The sequence below is a fragment of the Aethalodelphis obliquidens genome, unplaced genomic scaffold (assembly GCF_003676395.1).
Source record: "Aethalodelphis obliquidens isolate GAN/ISIS:26980383/991018 unplaced genomic scaffold, ASM367639v1 scaffold42, whole genome shotgun sequence".
In the NCBI taxonomy this organism is placed as follows: Eukaryota; Metazoa; Chordata; class Mammalia; order Artiodactyla; family Delphinidae; genus Aethalodelphis; species Aethalodelphis obliquidens.
Genome location: NW_020837986.1, coordinates 2,136,017 through 2,153,862, shown reverse-complemented (window position 1 = coordinate 2,153,862; position 17,846 = coordinate 2,136,017). Strand labels below are relative to the sequence as shown.

At 49.0% G+C, this 17,846-nt stretch overlaps 1 protein-coding gene across 1 annotated transcript in view; it reads right to left on the bottom strand.

Annotated features, from left to right (window-relative positions):
- Window positions 1-1,150: 1,150 nt before the first annotated feature.
- Window positions 1,151-17,846, bottom strand: part of TOMM34 (translocase of outer mitochondrial membrane 34) — a 21,222-nt gene continuing 4,526 nt past the window's right edge. Inside the window, exons 2-7 of the mRNA XM_027078231.1 lie at window positions 17,326-17,425; window positions 16,058-16,210; window positions 12,971-13,140; window positions 7,862-8,009; window positions 2,340-2,466; window positions 1,151-2,118 (exon numbers count right to left, since the gene is read on the bottom strand). Of these exons, the coding sequence (XP_026934032.1) occupies window positions 2,014-2,118; window positions 2,340-2,466; window positions 7,862-8,009; window positions 12,971-13,140; window positions 16,058-16,210; window positions 17,326-17,425 (803 nt within the window). The 3' untranslated portion in view covers window positions 1,151-2,013. The remainder of the gene's footprint in view (window positions 2,119-2,339; window positions 2,467-7,861; window positions 8,010-12,970; window positions 13,141-16,057; window positions 16,211-17,325; window positions 17,426-17,846) is intronic.

Below are 17,846 nucleotides of genomic sequence, written 5' to 3'. Positions count from 1 at the left end.
GGAACTGAGCAGGACGACCTGTAAGGGCCCCAGAGGAGCAGCCGCCACCCACCAACCGTGTGGCGGGGGGCTAAGCGGTCGTCACACAGCACTGACGCTGCTGGTGCCCACGTGTGCACGGGGGTTCTGGGTGCCCGGCCTGAGCAGCCTGCAGGGCAGGGTCCTCTGGAAGCAGTGACCGCTTCTTCGCTCTGGGCCGGCTGACTAAGGCGTGTCACAACTCCACTCTTGTAGAAAGGTTTTCGGTTACCTTCCCAGGTTGTGATTTCCAGGTTATGCTGGTCTACCTGCCTCCTGTGTTTTCATGAGGAAATCAAGCTGCTTGCCTTGCGGGCCTCAAGAAGAGAAAGTCAGTCTGTTGTGACTAGATGGCATCTCTAAACCTGCCTAAAATCGGTGAGCGTCATGCCTGCTTGCGAGGCAGCAAGAAAAGGGGGTGCAGCTGCTCGCTTTGAAATGGTCCCCAGGCCAGGCCCCTGGAGTTTCTGTGACTCTAAAACCTGCTTCAGCCTGGAGGTCTGGTTGCTCAGAGACTCGGCCCTTGGAGGGGGCGGAAGCAGCGTGCTAACAGCTGAATGTTGCCCAGAGCCGAATGGGATGGGGGAGCAAAGGGACAATACGAACCCTGTCTGCCCGGCTTTCTGGAGTCAAACTTCTCCATTAAGATGAAACCAATTTAAGCTAAGACGCAGTCCGGGCAGGCAGGGGAGGCGGCCCAGCCTCACCCATACCACACTTGTGAGGCTGAAGGGCGCTCCCTGGCCCGGTCCTCCCAGCAGAGGCTTTCCCCGGTGCTGTTCCGTCTGCTTGGATTGCTCTTCCCTCCCCTCTTCACCTGCTGTGATCCCCACATTAGCACTTAATTCAGACTTGACTTCCTCAGGGACCCCTTTTCCTCCACGGGGTCAAACCTCCCTAGTCGAGGAAGGTGTTGCGACCACTCCTGCAGAACACTTAAGCCGGCCGCGGTTTCACTCTTGTGTGAGTAACTTCCTGCGTCCCATGGGACAGTCAGCCCTCCGAGAGCAGGGACCGTGTCTATTTACTCACCGCTGTTTCCCCAGCACTATACGTAGGGCCTGGCCCATGCAGACATTCCAGTAAATCTGATCAAAGAATGGATGAGTGCTCCATAAGCAGTCTTTTTTTTAAATTATTGCAAAGTTCCAAAATGAACCAAAACTGAAAAAGCATAAATGAAAGTACAACAGACGTTTATGTAGAAAACATTAATGCAGTAGCTTCAACACAGGGTTCAACAGAATCAGTCAGTTCAGTTCAGATTAACGTCAGCATATTACAAGGAACTAAGAAGCCTCGAGGGGTCCCTGCCCGGGACGGAAGGACACTGACTTCCAGGAGGCCTTTCTCCCTGTCTCGCCTTCCGAAGTGGCAGCCACACCTTCTGGCTCTTGAAACAGCTCAGGCGCCTCCACGCAGGGGGCGGCAGCACAGAGCCACAGACAAAGCCGGCCAAGGGCCAGGTCCTGCATCCCCACCAAAGGAGGGCTCGGCCAAAAGGCACTGGGGCTTAGAACACAGAGCGCTGTGCCAAGGACCGGGCAGGGACAGCAGCGCTGGAGACCAGCTCAACAGGCTGCTTTGGGTGTAGGCGGGTCAGGGCTTCCCGGTGCCCCCCACGCCCCAGCCCAGGTTGCTCAGGTGGACCACGGTGAGGGTGCCTGGTGACGCTGGAAGGGCAACTCACTCTGGAGCGTGCTGGGCAGAGACAGAGCCGAGGGCTTTGCCTATGAGGACCTGTCTGTGTGACCCGCTCGCTGTCTGCAGCACAGGGAGTTCGGAACAGGGAGAGACCTTTCCAACAAAACGTCTTGTTTTTGACTACACTGAGCTTAATGTGAACAGGCAAGTCCTCTTGAGGGGTGGGAGGCCGCCACATCTCTGAGGGGCAGAGGAGGGTGCTTCGGAGCTTGCCCTGGGGCATGCCGGGTCCCGGGAGCAGGCACGGAGGAAGGTGGTCAGGCAGAGGTGTCCTGCTGCCCCTCTGGGTTTTCAGTTTAAGCTCCGGTTAACCTCCTGCCGCAGCTTCTGTGCGGGACCGTTCCTGGGCTCAATCTGCAGGAGGTGGTTGATGTCCGCAAAGCTGGCTTTATAGTCCTGAGAGGAGAGAGAGGGTGTGGGGATGGAGCCCTGGCCCCGGGAGACCAGGCGGGGGTGGGGACCGCTGCTGAGCCCGCTGGAGGCCTGCCTGGAGCACCCGGGCCCCTGGACCAGAAGGCACGTGGCAGGTACGCCTCACCTTAGCCGTGCTCTGGAGGTGCCAGCACAGGCACAACTGGCTGGAGCCCTGTTGGTGCCTCCGGCCAGAACCTCTTTACCTTGAGTGCCTTGTAGGCTTGAGCCCGTCTGTAAAACGCCTTCACGTTCTTTCCGTCCAGCCTGAGGGCTTCCGTGCAGTCCTTCACGGCCTCCTTGTACTGCTTCAGCACCAGATGGCAGAGCGCCCTGAGGGGAAAGAGCAGGCCACGCAGCGGTCTGAGGAGCGCCCTGCGGCTCCCCGAACGCACCGTGCTGGGTGCTTCCTACCTCCCTCAGTCCTCACAGCCACCCAGCCCCCTTCTGCAGAGGTGACGCGGCTCAGAGGGTTGAAGGGACGCGCCAAGCTTCCACCACTACAGAGGGGCAGACCTGGGACTCAACCCGGGCTCGAATGACCCGAGATCCTGACCCTGTTCGGTGCTATTGTTCTCTCCGCCTTACACTCCCACACTGTACTCTTTCAAGCTATAAAAGGCTTCCCGAAACGCTCCCCTTGATAAAAAATTATCTACCTCAAGAAAAAAAACAAATACACAGGCTCTAAGTAAATAGCAGGCATGCTGACATGTTAGGGGCGAAATGTAAAGATGTCTACAACTTACGCATCAAAGATGATAAAGTGGATCAATAGATGGCTATAGTGACAAAGCAAATATAACAATATTCTTTTTAACTGAAGCGTACTTGATTTTATAACAATGTTTATGAATTTAATTGGGAAGTATATGGGTGTTCAATACATAATTCATTCAACTTACATTTTGAAAATTTTCACATTCTGCATCAACTGGGCGGGGGGAAAGTATATATTTGTATCTCTCTCATTCAATTTTAGTCCTTTCCCCCAAAGATAATCACTAAAAACAAAACAGATATCCATTCCACCTCACTTTTTAACGGATACGTAGTATTCACTTGTATGTACCATAATTTATTTTATTAATTCCTTATCAGTAGACATTTTTCAGTTTCCAGTTTATAAATAAACGATGCTACCATGAACATCCTTGCGCATAAATCTTAGACGCCTATGAGGAGGGACTGCTGCATCAAAAGGTACATACATTTACATTTTTGATTATTACCAAAATGCTCTCCAAAAACCAGCTGACCCTTGAGGAACACGGGTTTGAACCGCGCAGGTCCACTTATATGCAGATTTTTTTCAGTAACAAATTCTACAGTATTACACCATCTGCATTTGGTGGACTCCATGGATGCAGCAGAACCGCAGATACGAGAGGACGACTGTGAAGTATGCTGAGATTTTTTGACTGCAAGGAGGGTCAGTGCCCCCAACAGCCGCCTTGTTCAAGGGTCAAGTGTACTTAAGAACAGTTACTAACAGAGACTATTTTCCTGCAACTGTACCAACCCTGGGTCTCAACCTTTAACTTCTGCCAATATGAAAGAAAATAGCATCTGTTTTAATGTAGTTGCTTTAAATATAGGTAAAGCTGAGTGTCTTTATATAAGATTTTTAAATCTTATGAAATAAAATTTATCCAACTTCTTTAATGACTTCTGTGGGTCCCCCTCCACCACCACCAAATACCTTCCCCACTGCAAGACAGTTAACCCACACACTGTTCTAGAACTTAATGGTTTTACTTTTTACATTTGAAACTGTGATCCACTTAGAATTTATTTTAAAAAAAGGAGTGAGGGTAGGGATTCGGGTTCCTTTTGAACTCTCTCCAGCCAACCCAACACCATTTATTGGATAATTCCTCTTTTTTTCCCACACTTTATCATATCTAAGTTCTCTTATGCTGTTATTCTTTTCCTGACAAATTATGGAATTATTACCAAAAATGTAAAAAAATTCTAGTATTTTCACTGAGATTGCATGGAACTTATAAATCAACTTAGAAAAAGCTTCTCCTTGTAACCATTTAAAAGCAGGCACAAATTCTGTGGCATTCTTCCCATTGAAGAGGTCCTATGTTCTTTCCTCTTGAATGTAGGCAGGTTCTGTGACGGTTCTGACCAATGAGTACAGAGGAACGTATGAGTCCCAGTGGTCGGCTACAGGGGTCTTGTAGCGTCAGCCTGTTCTCTGGGAACACCTGCTCTTGGAGCCTTTAGCTGCTATGCGAGAAGCCAACTACCCTGAGGCCACCATGCTCTGAGGACACTCAAGCCAGCATATGCGACAAGGCTGCCAGGAGAGGAGAAAAAAGGCTCCAGCTTGCTCTATCAGTTCCATTCCCCAGCCATTTCAGTCATCCCAGCCCTGGTGCCAGATATGCAGGAGAAGTGTTTAGATGACTCCAGTCCCAGCTACCATCTTGTTGACCCTGAATGACAGACCCGGAGTAAGAACTGCCCTTTCCGAATTCCTGGCTCACGAATCATGAGCAAAATAAAACAGCTGTTGTCAGCCACTAAGTTTTAGAATAGTAGTCCCTGATCTAAATTTGAACATAGAAGAATTCTAAGGAAACTAAAGTGTTCTCTCAATGGACTCTGGTAATTTAAAGAATTAGCCAAATTTCTGGGAAGCAGAGGAACCACAGTATAAGCATTAGGTACTATTTGGTGACTTCCGAATATAAATGTTGCAATGAAAATAACATATGCACTCCAAAGATTATATTCAAGATGTGAAAAACGCATAACTTTGGCCTATAAAATAAACACCCTTGGCTTTTGGTAAACAGAATGATTTTGTATCCAATCAGAAGGGTTTTCATTATGAAGGAGACAAGACAAGTGAGTGAAAAGGAACTCAGGCTTTGGAGTATAAACACCTGACTTAAATCGCAGCTCCACCATGTATTAGTTGTTTAACTTTATGATCATTTAATTCTAAAATTAAATGATCTGGGACCATGACCTAACCTGAAGGACTAACCTGAAGGACTGCTGTGAGTACTAAATGAGACTCTTCGGAGGTCCATTCAGGGCCTGGCAAATTGTAGGTGCCAAGTACCTGACAGTGATATCCACTCAGGTATCAACTGTACAGACAGAACCGGAGCCTAAGATGATGCGCTGGTCCATACAGATGCATATGTACGAAATGGAGCATTAAAATGGCATCCAGGATGTGGTATATTCCGCCACAATGGATAGGAAATTGATCTGTATAAAGTTTTCAGTCTTCTAAATTAAATTTATACAATCAATGTAATTACATTCAGTCTTCTAAATTAAAGTTATACAATCAATGTAATTATAATGTAATTACAACCAAAAGCCCAACAAGATACAGTTTGGAATTTATCACAGTGAACCTAAGGTTTAGCTAGAAGATCAAAGCTGGGAAAATAGCCAAGGATACTCTGATTAAGAAGATTAAGGAAAAGACCAGTCCTACAAGATATATTGCAAAGCAATAGTAATTAACAGTGTGGCACAGACATATTTGCATGAAAATCAGTATTTAAATAAAATCAGTGTTTAAATAAAACACTGTCCTGAATGTGGTAAAAATCCAGGAAAATGGGTTAATAGAGGTCTCCAGCAACATGAGGTAATAAGCAAGGCCAGAGAGCCCACAGAAAGAGGAGTTAGAAGATGATGCTGGACTTCCCTGGTGGTGCAGTGGTTAAGAATCTGCCTGTCAATGCAGGAGACACAGGTTCGAGCCCTGGTTCAGGAAGATCCCACATGCCGCAGAGCAACTAAGCCCGCGCGCCACAACTACTGAGCCCGCGAGCCACAACTACTGAAGCCCGTGTGCCTAGAGCCCATGCTCTGCAACAAGAGAAGCCACCGCAATGAGAAGCCTGCGCACCGCAACGAAGAGTAGCTCCCGCTCGCCGAAACTAGAGAAAGCCCACGCGCAGCAACAAAGACCCAACACAGCCAAAAATAAATTAAAAAAAAAGATGCTGCTGCACAAACATGAACAAAGGGGCTGCAGCCCTTTTTCCCGAGTTAGCCTGGCTGACTGAGGCACCTGGGTCCAACTGGCCAGTAAAACCACAGATCCAAAATGCCAAAATCCATGCTTTAAAACTAAAAGTTCCCTTTTCAACTCATTTGGCAGCAAAACCTGACTTGAACTTACATGAGGCTGCTTAGTCTTTCTTTACACCATTCCATGTGATCCTGGAATTTCCGTATGTTTCACTGCAGAAACACTTAACGATTAACTTCCGCGAGATGCCCAGACCCTGCTGGAGTGTTATGGGACTCAGCATATGCACTATGATACCTTCCTAAAATCGGAAACACATTTTATCCCAAGAGTTTTGGGTAAGGAACGGTGAGCCTACAGGAGACCCAAGATTTCTGAAATAAAGAGTAATGTTGGGAAGGAGAAACAGACTCACAAGATTTATTAACGACTTACAACAAATGTTTGGATCAGATCTGGTCCCTTGCTGAATGTTTCAAGCTTCTGACAGTAAAACTAACAGATCCCACTGGAGCCAGGTTCCAATTCTGTCTCCGCCATTTACCGGCTGGGTGAGCTGAGGAAAAGCCCTTCCTGCTCTGAGCCTTGGTTTTCTCAACATTAAAACAAGATGAGCATCTACTACCAATACCTTTGAGGGCTACTGCTGAGCAGGGACTCCTACACAATAAAGAGACAGTACCTTGGCTCCCAGGCTCTCACTGTTGGTGGAAAGAATCACCGACCACTGGCAGCAGCTCAGGGCGCAGGCCCTTCTATAGCGCCGCAAGTCCAACCCCTCAGGCTAGACTGGACCCTTCTCTCTTGCTCAGGCCAGGCAACAGTTAATCCATACCCTGGGTTCTGCCCTGGTCCTCGCAGACAGACAGTGCCGAAACTTCTAACCAGAGGGTCTTGGAGAAGCCCACGGGGTGAGAGTCAGGGAAGGTGCAGAGGCTTTGATACTTGTGTTGGGGGTGTGTTTGCATAGCAAGCCCATAGCTTTTACTCACATCCTATGTTTTTCTGGTTAATGAAAATTTGGGGGGTGGGGGGGTGAACAAAGCCCAGGCTCCCCATGGGCACCCCTCAGTTTCTGCCCTTTAAGAGCGTGAGTGCCACTGGCAACGCCTATCCCACCGTGACCAGAGTGTGAATGCACGTTTTGAGCTGTAACACACAGGCATACCTCGTTTTACTGTGCTTCACAGATATTTTGCAGATATCAAAACTGAAGATTTGTGGCAACCCTGCATCGAGCAAGTCTACTGGCACCATTTTTCCAGCAGCATTTGTTCACTCATGTTGATAATTCTCACAATATTTCAAACTTTTTCATTATGATTATACTCGTTACAGTGATCTGTGATCAGTGATCTTTGATGTTACTACTACGACTTGCTCGCATGATGACTGGCAATTTTTAGCAATAAAGTATTGTTAAATTAAGGTACGTACGTTGTTTTTTAGACATAATGCTGTTGCACATTTAACGGACTACAGTATAATGTAAACGTAACTTTTAGATGCACAGGCAAACCCCAAAACTCGTGTGACTCGAGTTATTGCGATATTTGCTTTACTGTGGTGGTCTGGAACTGACCCTGCGATATCTCCGAGGTATACCTGTACTGACTAAATGCTGGGATGCAGAGCCCATCACAGTCTAAGAGAAGACTACGGGAGAATGTTCAGTGTCCTGAAATCTTCCCAGGCCAGCCGTGTGGAAGGTACCTGTTGCTGTACGTGGCGGATTCCAAGTTACTAAACCAGAGGCTCTCATTGTACTTCTCAATCGCTTGCTTATGGTTCCCCTTCTTTACAAGCTCATTGCCTTCCTCCTTCAGAACTCTGGCTCTCTCCACATCCCCAGCAGAAGGCACTAGATACAAATTCAGAAGAGGAAAAAACCATGGAGCAGGTGCCCAGCTGAGCTCCAGGAGATCTCTTGGGCAGCGTCTCTTCTAAGCCGCCTACAACGCTCTCTCCCCAGAGCGTTCCTGCACTGTGTAAAGCATCCTGCCTGAGTAATGAGACCCCCGATCAATGGCTTCTGGGATATTAAACAGTTTTTCCTTTGGAAGAGATTGGGATTCCTGATATAAACATACTTTTACACACACAATGATAAATACACAATAAAAAGTAACCCAGGTTCTGGCCTCAGCACTGCCACTCAGTAGTTGGAAGTCCTGTGTGACCTACCTAATGCTTCTGGACCTCAATTTGCTCGCCAATACATTGGGGGCAATATCTACTCCACACAGGGCTACTGTTAGGATGAAATGTGAGAAAACAGGAGAAAGTGCAGAGCACCCTATAAACTTAAAGTAGGAGAATACGTGAGAAAGTATTTAAATAAACAAGCATCTGGTAAAAACGGGTGAAGATCCTGCGCTTCCAGAAAAGGGCAGCGGTATCTGCTACTCCTCAGTTGTTTTGGTCTGAGCCTGTGTTCTCCCCAACTCGACACCTGCAGCTGTGCCCCAGCCTTCGGGGTGGCGGGGTGGGGAGAGGGAGAAAGGGAGAAAAAGAGAGAACAAGGTGAAATGCCAGCTGCTCCACCTGGCCTTGGGGCCCCCCACTGCACCGCCCCAGTTAATTATTCCAGCCCCAGCTCCCATATAACCTGCTTTTTCAATTTTTAAAAACTATCTTTATAAAATACTCAATACTTATGACAAGGGTAAGGTTTTAGGAATAAAACTAATACCCTTGAACTCATCCCTCACCTTAAGAAACAGAACATTTACTAAGACCTTTGAAATCCTGTGAGCCTCTCCCACAATCAATCCACCCCAGGAGGAAACCATCGTCCCCAGTTCTATGCACACCAACGCCCCCGTTTTTTGGTTAGTTTAACCAAATATACAATCGTCTCTATAAACTGTTTATTGTTTACGTTGTTTTAGAACTTCACATAAAGGAATACCTAATTCTATGTATTCTTTTTCCCCTCAAAATTATATTCCTGAGATGCATCTGTGTGGATGCACACACCTGTAACTCCTTCATTCATTCCCACTGCTGCAATGCAACTGATTTATCCGTTCTACTGTTTATGGAGACTTGGGTTATTTTGCTTTTCGCTCTTACCAAATTTTTTTAATTAAAAAAAATATATTTATTTATTTTTGGCTGTGTTGGGTCTTCGTTGCTGCGTGGGCTTTCTCTAGTTGCGGCGAGCGGGGGCTACTCTTCGTTGCAGTGCGCGGGCTTCTCGTTGCGGTGACTTCTCTTGTTGCGGAGCACAGGCTCCAGGCACGCAGGCTTCAGTAGCTGTGGAACGCGAGCTCAGTAGTTGTGAGGCACGGGCTTAGTTGCTCCGCGGCATGTGGGATCTTCCCGGACCAGGGCTCGAACCCGTTTCCCCTGCATTGGCAGGAGGATCCTTAACCACTGCGCCACCAGGGAAGTCCCTCTTACCGAATTTCTGCTCTGAACGTTCTTGTACATGTCTCCTTGTGCACACGTGCAGGAGTTTCTCTAGAAGCAGAGCCAGTGGGTTGCAATGCGCACACATCCTCAGCTTCACCTCGGCTCTGCAACGCACCCCACGCTGCCCCACGCTTGTCCCCGCTAGCCACCAGCGATGCCCCACCACTTCATTCTCTCACTCCTTCCACTGCCTCTGCCAAAAACCCCCTTCCCTTCGCGCCTGAAGAGCTCACCCTTTCAGGCCCAGCTCAACCTGTCACCACCAGGAGCCTTTCCCCAGCTCTCCCAAGCACACTGACGGCAGTTCCCAATTTGAATTCCTCAAACATTAGAGACTCTAAAGCACCTGTTCTTCCTCCTGTATTTTATTATTTTTTAAAATTTCTTGAGATACAATTTATCTACCATAAAATCCACCATTTTAAAGTGTACAAATCACTGATTTTAGTGTATTCCCAAAGTTATGCAACCATGACCACTACCTAATTCCAGAACGTTTTCATCACCTCCAAAAGAAACCCCATACCCATTAGCAGTCCCTCCCATTCCCCTGCCCCCATCCTCGGTAACCACCAATCTACTTTCCGTCTTTTAGGATTTGCTACTGTGGACATTTCATCTAAACGGAATCATACGATATGTGCTCTTTTGTGACTTCCTTCACTTCGCATAGTGTGTTCAAGGTTCATCTGTGTTGCACCATGTATCAGAATTTCCTTCCTTTTTATGGCCAAGTGATGTTGCACTGTATGGATATACCACATTTTGTTTATCCATTCATCATCTGAGGGACATTTGGGTTGTTTCCACTTTTGGGCTGCTATGAATAATGATGCTGTGAACATTTGTGAACAAGCTTTTATGTGAACGTGTGTTCGATTCTCTAGGAGTGGGACTGCCGTCGCGTAGCTCTTAAGTGTATGTTCGTTTTAATGCATCTCACGTGAAGCCCTTTACACACATAAAGCTTTCAGCCCCGGCTTGGGACTTGAGCGAGCAGATAGGAACCTATCTCACCAACAACACATGGTGGGGTCCAAGTCAGCTGGAAAGCCCAGCCAGAGTCCCACTGGCAATTCTCTTTCCTCTCTCCCGTGCCCTGAGAGGCTCGATGGCTCCTTCAATTCAAGATGCTGTGTATTTGATAACAATTCAGAGGGCTGGGGTAGGGGAAGTGGTGGCAGGAAAGTTTCTTTTGACACTGATTGTAAGATACCTCCTGATTTTAAAAAGTTAAATTGTTTGGGGGAGGGGAGAGGGATTATTGCATTTTTAGACTTGGGGAGATTAGTCTTACATTTAAAGGTCACCCCCAGAGGCCAACCCAGCATTTTTATAGAGGAGGAAAAGGAGGGATGGCTCCACAGCTTAGACAACAGTGCAGGCCAACCCGTACTGCTGAGGCTGCAGAGAGAAGGGGTGTAGACACAGAAGCAGCAGGCAAGGCTGGGTGGTGGTCCCTCTACTGAGCATCTCTGATGTGGCCTCCGGGGGCAGCCCGTGGAGAGAAAGGTTACTCTGTGCTACATCAGACACTAAGCAATAGGGATCTGTTCCTTAATTCTCCATACCATGGTGTCACAGGAAAGGCTGAGGAGCTCCAAGGGGCAGAGCCCAGAGAACTCTGGACTCCAAGCCCAACCCTGTTCCTTCCATAATGCCACGTATTACTTCACCTCCCTGGGCCTTGGTTTCCCGATCTGTGCAGTCAGGAGAGTGATCCCTTCCCTGCCTGAGTCACTCTGTCATTATCAGGACCAAACAAAATGAGTTAATAGGGAGGTGAGCATTCTTTAAAATGACGGACACGTGGGTGATGACGTATCATGGGCCTGGATTCATTTAAGCTCATTGATCTATTCATCCACAGATATTAATAAGCACCTGGTTATAGTTCAACCTCAACTACCTCTTAAAGTAACTACCACTACATTTTTATTACCTACTGTACGCTTTGTTTATCTAAGTCACTCTAATCTCAGAAGCAGCTCCTTAGGCTTCCCTCCTAGTACTCATGCCTCCTACTCCCTGCCCAATACTCACGCCTTCCTGAAACCTGGGTCTTTACAGTGGTCTCCTTCTCGGGACTCTTTCGACGCATTAACGTTTTGGCCTTCCTCCTGTATTTTAAATTGCTCTGTTTACGCGTCTCAGTCTCTCACTGGGCCGAGAGCTTCCCGAGGGCCTCTCTGGGCCACACTGCTCAGCACAGGGCCTGGGACACACCTGGCCGTGACTCCAACAAAAGAATGAAGTAAATGGTAGGTGCACTGAAGGCGTCGAGTTCATTAGCGCCCCACGTTCTCGTTCTAGGGAGGGAATTCTCCCCACGGCCAGATAGGTTTCCTCCTGGGAAGGGGAACGACTCCTGCCCTCCTGTACACCCGATGCAAGGCTCCAGCCCCACCTCCTCAACACCTCACCTCCCATCCTCAATACCTCACTTGCTGGGCTGGGAGGACTCCCCTGGAGCATTATTAAGAGTTTCCAGTTGCCCCTGCCTGGAGGAGGGCCTCTTGTTTTTATAGAGCTGAGGTGGACAGTCTCCTGTTTGGGGCTACCTGGCTTTGATCTCCCGTCTCTTACTCATCCTCCTCCAGGGACTCATACAGTGTGTGTGTTCCTCTAGCTATGGAGGTGGAGCAGATGGCATAGAGCTGAGCTCATCACAAAATCTCAAGCCCTGGTCACAGTGACTAGTGTAGGGAATGGCCTGTGACCACATAAGGCCAAAATGAATTAAGAAAAGAGGAGCTAGGGATTTGGGGGAAAGAAACCCTCTCTTAGGTAGCTATCAGAAAAAGAACTCTTTCCCTCTGGGTCATGAGGCATGGCACATGGATGCGAGTCAGTGAACTGCTACAGCTGTTGTACTACTTTGGAGGGAACACTGCCTGCAGACAAAGACGATACACATTAGAGAAGAGCGCAGACAGAAGTGCAGAGAAATGGAGCCAGAGTCTGATGATGTAGTGAGCTGCTGGAGCAAGCCATGCCTGAACCCGAACTCCAGGCCTTTCAGTTATACGGGCCAATAAATTCTCTTTATTATTTTTACATGAAGTTTTTCTGTTCTTTCAACCAAAAACATCCTACATGATACATCCAAATGCTGCCGGAGGAATGAGAAGGGAACGAACACCGGATACCTGTGCGCCAGGCTGGGAGCTCAACGAGCCTCACATCCCCTAATCCCTACACCTGTGGGGTAGGCTTTCTCATCGCCCACTGTAGAGCTGAGGAGACAATCTCTAGGAGGTTAAGGCCTTTTTGGTTTGTTTTTTACTTTGTTTATAGGATTTTTAAAAGAACTCATCCTACACGAGGCCAATTTTTACAGGATTACTCTAAAGAAAGTGGCTCTGGGGAGACTGGACTCTCTCCGGGCAGGAAGTCACAGCTTACCTCTGCTCTTCGTAGCTGTGGTTTCTTTGGATTTGCTTTTAGCTGTCTCTTTGCAGTCTCCCGAAGGCATACACTCCCACCTCTTCTGAGCGGAAACAGGCACCAAGGGGATAGAGGGCAGCTTCTGGCGCCACTCGGGCCCAAAGGAGTCCATAAGAGCTCTGGTCATTCTGGAAAGGCAGGCAGGATCACAGAGAGGTTTCCAGCTGGGTCACGAAGATATTCCTCCTCTCGTAAGCCCAAAGGAGGTATACGAGAGCCAGTTATCATCTGCCCCTGGTTTGAACCATCTCTTTGTACCCTTCTGACTCGCAGCAGGAAAGGAACAGGAGCCTGCCACCATATACGTCTTCTCAGGTCTGCCACCACGACACCCCCTCCCTGCCTGGCCCTCGCTTGTCACACTATGTTAACTTCAAAGGGATGATCTGGTGCTTGCTAAGGTAATTAAACCTGACCCCCAAGGGACCATGCATGCCCCAAGAACCACATGTTTTATATTTTCTTAATGAATCTATTACAAGGCCATGCAAAAACCTGACATTTGATTAACGCTCAGAGATTTTTTTAAAAATGCAAATCTTACGTCATTCAAATTTTGAAATCTTTCAGTGGTTCCCATTTCACTAGGCTGGCAGGGCCTGAGGCCTGGTGCCCTCCCACCCCTGTTTTTATCGTGTGCCACACTGCCTCTCGATCCTCACGCTCAAGCCTTTGCATGTGCTCTCCCCTCCCCCCAGAAGAATCTCCTCCACTTCCCATTCCCCACTCCCACCTTCTAGGCTCAGGGACCATGCTGGTTTTGTTAACTGATCTCCAGCACCTGGCACATTACCTGGCACCCACGAGGGCCCATTAAGTAGGTGCTGAGTGAGTACATGAAGCTGACTGTAACTTCTGCTCCTACAACAATGTTCCGGTGTTACTAGAATGAAGAGCTCACAGACTGGTATCACTAAATACTCAGGGGCTCTAAGCCCCCAAAGCTGTTTTTCTGATCGGCCCAGCTGCTTCAAAACTCTACCCTCCTCCACCGTTCTCCCTAACCCTCCACCTTGGACTTCCTCACACCCTAAACACAAACCTACCTGCACGGGCACACAACAACTCCTATTTCTCTCCCACCAAAACAGAAGAGTCGACAGGGCCAATCCCTCCACCTCGGCTCGGGAGCCATCTTTCCCTGCCTCTCTTGGGCCGCACTCGGCCGGCACCGCCCTCTCCCACACTTGCATTCTTTCTCTCTACCGACCCCGACGCTCAGCAGCTAGCTCCCTCCTCCCGGACGGACCCCTGACACAGCAGCTACACTGCTCTGCCCCTTCCCAGCCAGGCTCCTTAGGCCCACCGCCATTTGGCTTCGGATCCCATTGAACTGCTTCCATCAGAATCACCAGTGACTTCATTCCTAAACCCTGAGTCTACGTAAGCTCATCGAAACACCTGATCTGAATGACGTCTTCATCCCCCTGAAACGCTCCTGCCTCCGTGATGCTAAATGCTCCAGTGTCCTCCTCCCGCTCCCGCTGCTGTTCCTCTGTACGTCCCTCAAATGCTGGATTCCTCAAACTCCATCCTCTTCCCCCCACACACTTGCTGTGGTGCTCTGTTTTTTCCCCACAACCTCAAGCCGCCCCTATGCTGATGACCTTCAGATCTCTATGTTTGGCCCGTATTTTTCCCCCTTTGCTCTGAATGCATGTAAATGCCCAGCCGGCTTCTTGCTTGTCTGGTCTCCGCCCCACAGTCACCTCCAACTCAGGGTGTCAACCACCTGGACGCCTCCTCTCTTCTTTCCTTCCCCCCACCCTCCAACCGCCAACACTTGTTGAAATACCACCTGAGTGTCCCCTGAATTGGTCCCACTGTTCTCTATCCACCATCTCTCCTGGATTACTGCCCGCCCCATTCCCATTCTGTTCTCCTTCATGGTCGACACAGCGGGCAGCCACTCAGCTTTTCTCTCAAATCTGCTCATGCTGCCCCCCTGCTAAAGACCCTTTCACGATGCCTCACTGTCTGGGTTAAATCCAAGCCCCTGGACACAAGGCCCTGTGTGGTCTGGCCTCACCATCCTTCCTGAACCGAGCCACTCGCGCACAGCACCATGAGCAGTGGACTTCTCGCAATCCCTCTAAGGCCTCGTACTCACCCACCTCGCACACGCGGCCCGTGCTCCTTGCTGGCCCCTGGCCCAGAGCACTACTCATCTCTCTGTCTCAGCCCACCTTCTCTGGAAAGCCCTCTCTGGACTCCCCCTGGCTGTTAGGTGCCTTCTACCACAGCACACATCACACTGCAGGTTTGCCTATGACTGACTGCCGTCCTCCTGGAGACCAGGAGCTCTACTAGGGCAGGAAGAGGTATGTCTCAGTCATCGGCCCAGGCCCTAGCGCAAAGTCTGGTACATAAGTGGCAGATTTTGTTGAATGATAGAGACTAAAAGCAGAGAGAAAACAAGTCAAGCCAGAAAGGACGCACTAAACAGATACCATGGAGTCCTGTTCAGGGTTTCTGTTAGTGTGGTGTCTGGCTTTCTAACAGACCATGCAAAGAGGGGAAACATGACCAGTTACCCAAATGAGGGCATCTGCTCAGAAGACCAGAAAGACATTTCACCTGACGGGCCTTGTGAAGGGGTCACAGTACAATATACTGAACCATATCCACAAACAACAGCCCTACAGCCTGGGGTGACAGCTGCTTGTTCTGTGTCTTACTTTCCCCACTCTAGTTAGCTCTTTGGAGCAAGTGGGGTCTACCTCTTTTTTATATTGGTATTCCCCACTGAACCCGGCTTAAACAGAGCTCAATTAAGTACGACTGTGTGAACGCATTTGAGCATCTAGGCAAAAAAAAACCACACAAAAAACCCCAAGACCCCCACAACTCAGTAATTCTGACCCCTTAAAAACCTGCTAAAATACAACAGCAGACTGTCCTTCCACACTTTCTGCACATGCTCATTAGGAGTTTCTAAGGCTAGCCCAAAGGGATCCTCCCAGAAGACGACCAAAGCAATGGTTCCAAGCTAATCAGGGAGGACAGGACATCTCAGAGAGACCGACCACAGTGGCCCAGGCTCACCTGCTGCTGCCTTCCAAGGCTGACGTCACACTGTCATCAATCTGCAGCACAGTCAGGTAGTCCATGTAGGCCAGGGTGTACTTCTCCAGAGCCTCGTAGGCTGACGCTCGCCGCAGCAAGGGCTTCATGCCAAAGGGAACCAAGGCCAGCGCTCTGGGACAGGAGGCAGAAATGTCATCGGGCTGCTGAGTCACCAGGGCTCCCCGCCACAGTTCCTGCCAGATAGGGCATCTGCAGCACTCAGTACACGGGAGGTCATTTCTGACAAGACAATGCTAGACGGTGAAGTCTTAGAAGAGGGACTTTTCAACTTAGACTGAAGTGGAGTAGGGAAAGAGGGCAGAGAACCACTACTGTTGTGAAATGTGTGCGCGTGTGCTTCGATCTTCATAGCTGCAATCCCCCGAAATCAAGAATAAGTGTCTTGTAGCTTTCATGCTTCTATGTTTCTATAGAGCATGGCCAAGTGGGAACAACAAACAGGCTTTGGAGTCAGATGGAGCAGTGTCTGAATTCCACCTCTGCCACTAACCACGTGACCCCAGGCAAATCACTGTACAGCCTCAATCCTCCACAACCCAGTTCTAGCCTGGGAAGGATGGCTGACTTACCCCACAGAGTGCTTATGAGCGCTCCATGAAGGAAACCTAGCACAGGGCCTGGGAAAACCAACTGAGCGCAGGCTCCACGAGCATGCTCACCCTTCTCCTCCTCTCCCACCCATCACCAGGGCATGAATCTAAGGCAATGTCACAGGATATCAGATCTGAGAACACATTAAGGTACATGTGCTAGTTTAGCGATGACCATGAAGGCAATCTCAGATTGGCTTGAAGAAGAAAGTATGAAAAACTGTTTAACGTTCTCTACACCTGGTCATTGCTTACTTCTTTCGAGGCTATCTATTAAGCTCCATCCCTCTTTCTTTCTCTCCCTCCCTCCCTCTCTCACACACATCCACCCCAGAAAAAAACCTGAGCAAGCCAGTCACTGGTCTGCAACTCCACCTCATTCCCAGGTCCCAGATCTCACAAAGCTTAAAGGCCTACCTCTAACTGCCCACCCTACTCCTTTCAGCAGCAGAGCTGAGGCTCCAAAGACACAAGTCAGGGGCCACAAGGACCAGAGACAGCTTCCTATTCTCAGTGACCTGCTGACACTTAGTGACAGTTCCTAATATCTGTCGCAGAGGTAACTTGGTGGGACCAGAGAAGCCCAGCCTCCCCTCCCGAGCCCCCAGCACCCCAAAGTCAGCCCTGCCCGCTCACGAAGTGCAGTCCTTGATGCAGTCTATGCAGTTCCCGTCCTTCAAGTGGCACGCTGCTCGGTTGGAGTAGAGAACACTTTCTTTTTCTGGGTCTGAAGAACCTGCCCAAGTGGAAGCAGAAAGTGCACTATTAACAGGCTGGGAAATGGATGCCTCAGGATATCAGGAGTGCATCCACACCCTGAGCTCTCTGGGCTTTAGTAAACGGCAGCAGAGATGACTGTAACCCCATCAGGCCTGGTGGTCTGATGGGCTGGCAAGTCTGGCAAGGGAGTGAGAACACCCAGCTTCCTGCCATTCACAGGGCATCAAGCATCTGCTCACTCACTCAGCTCAGCACTGAACGTGGTACCAGGCCAAAGATCAGAATGAAACAGCTCAAAGAAATCCACGCTGTAACTACCTGGGGTGTGTGTGTGTGTGTGTGTAAACCCACATTGTAACTACCTGGTGTGTGTGTGTGTGTGTGTAAACCCACGTTGTAACTACCTGGTGTGTGTGTGTGTGTGTGTGTGTGTGTGT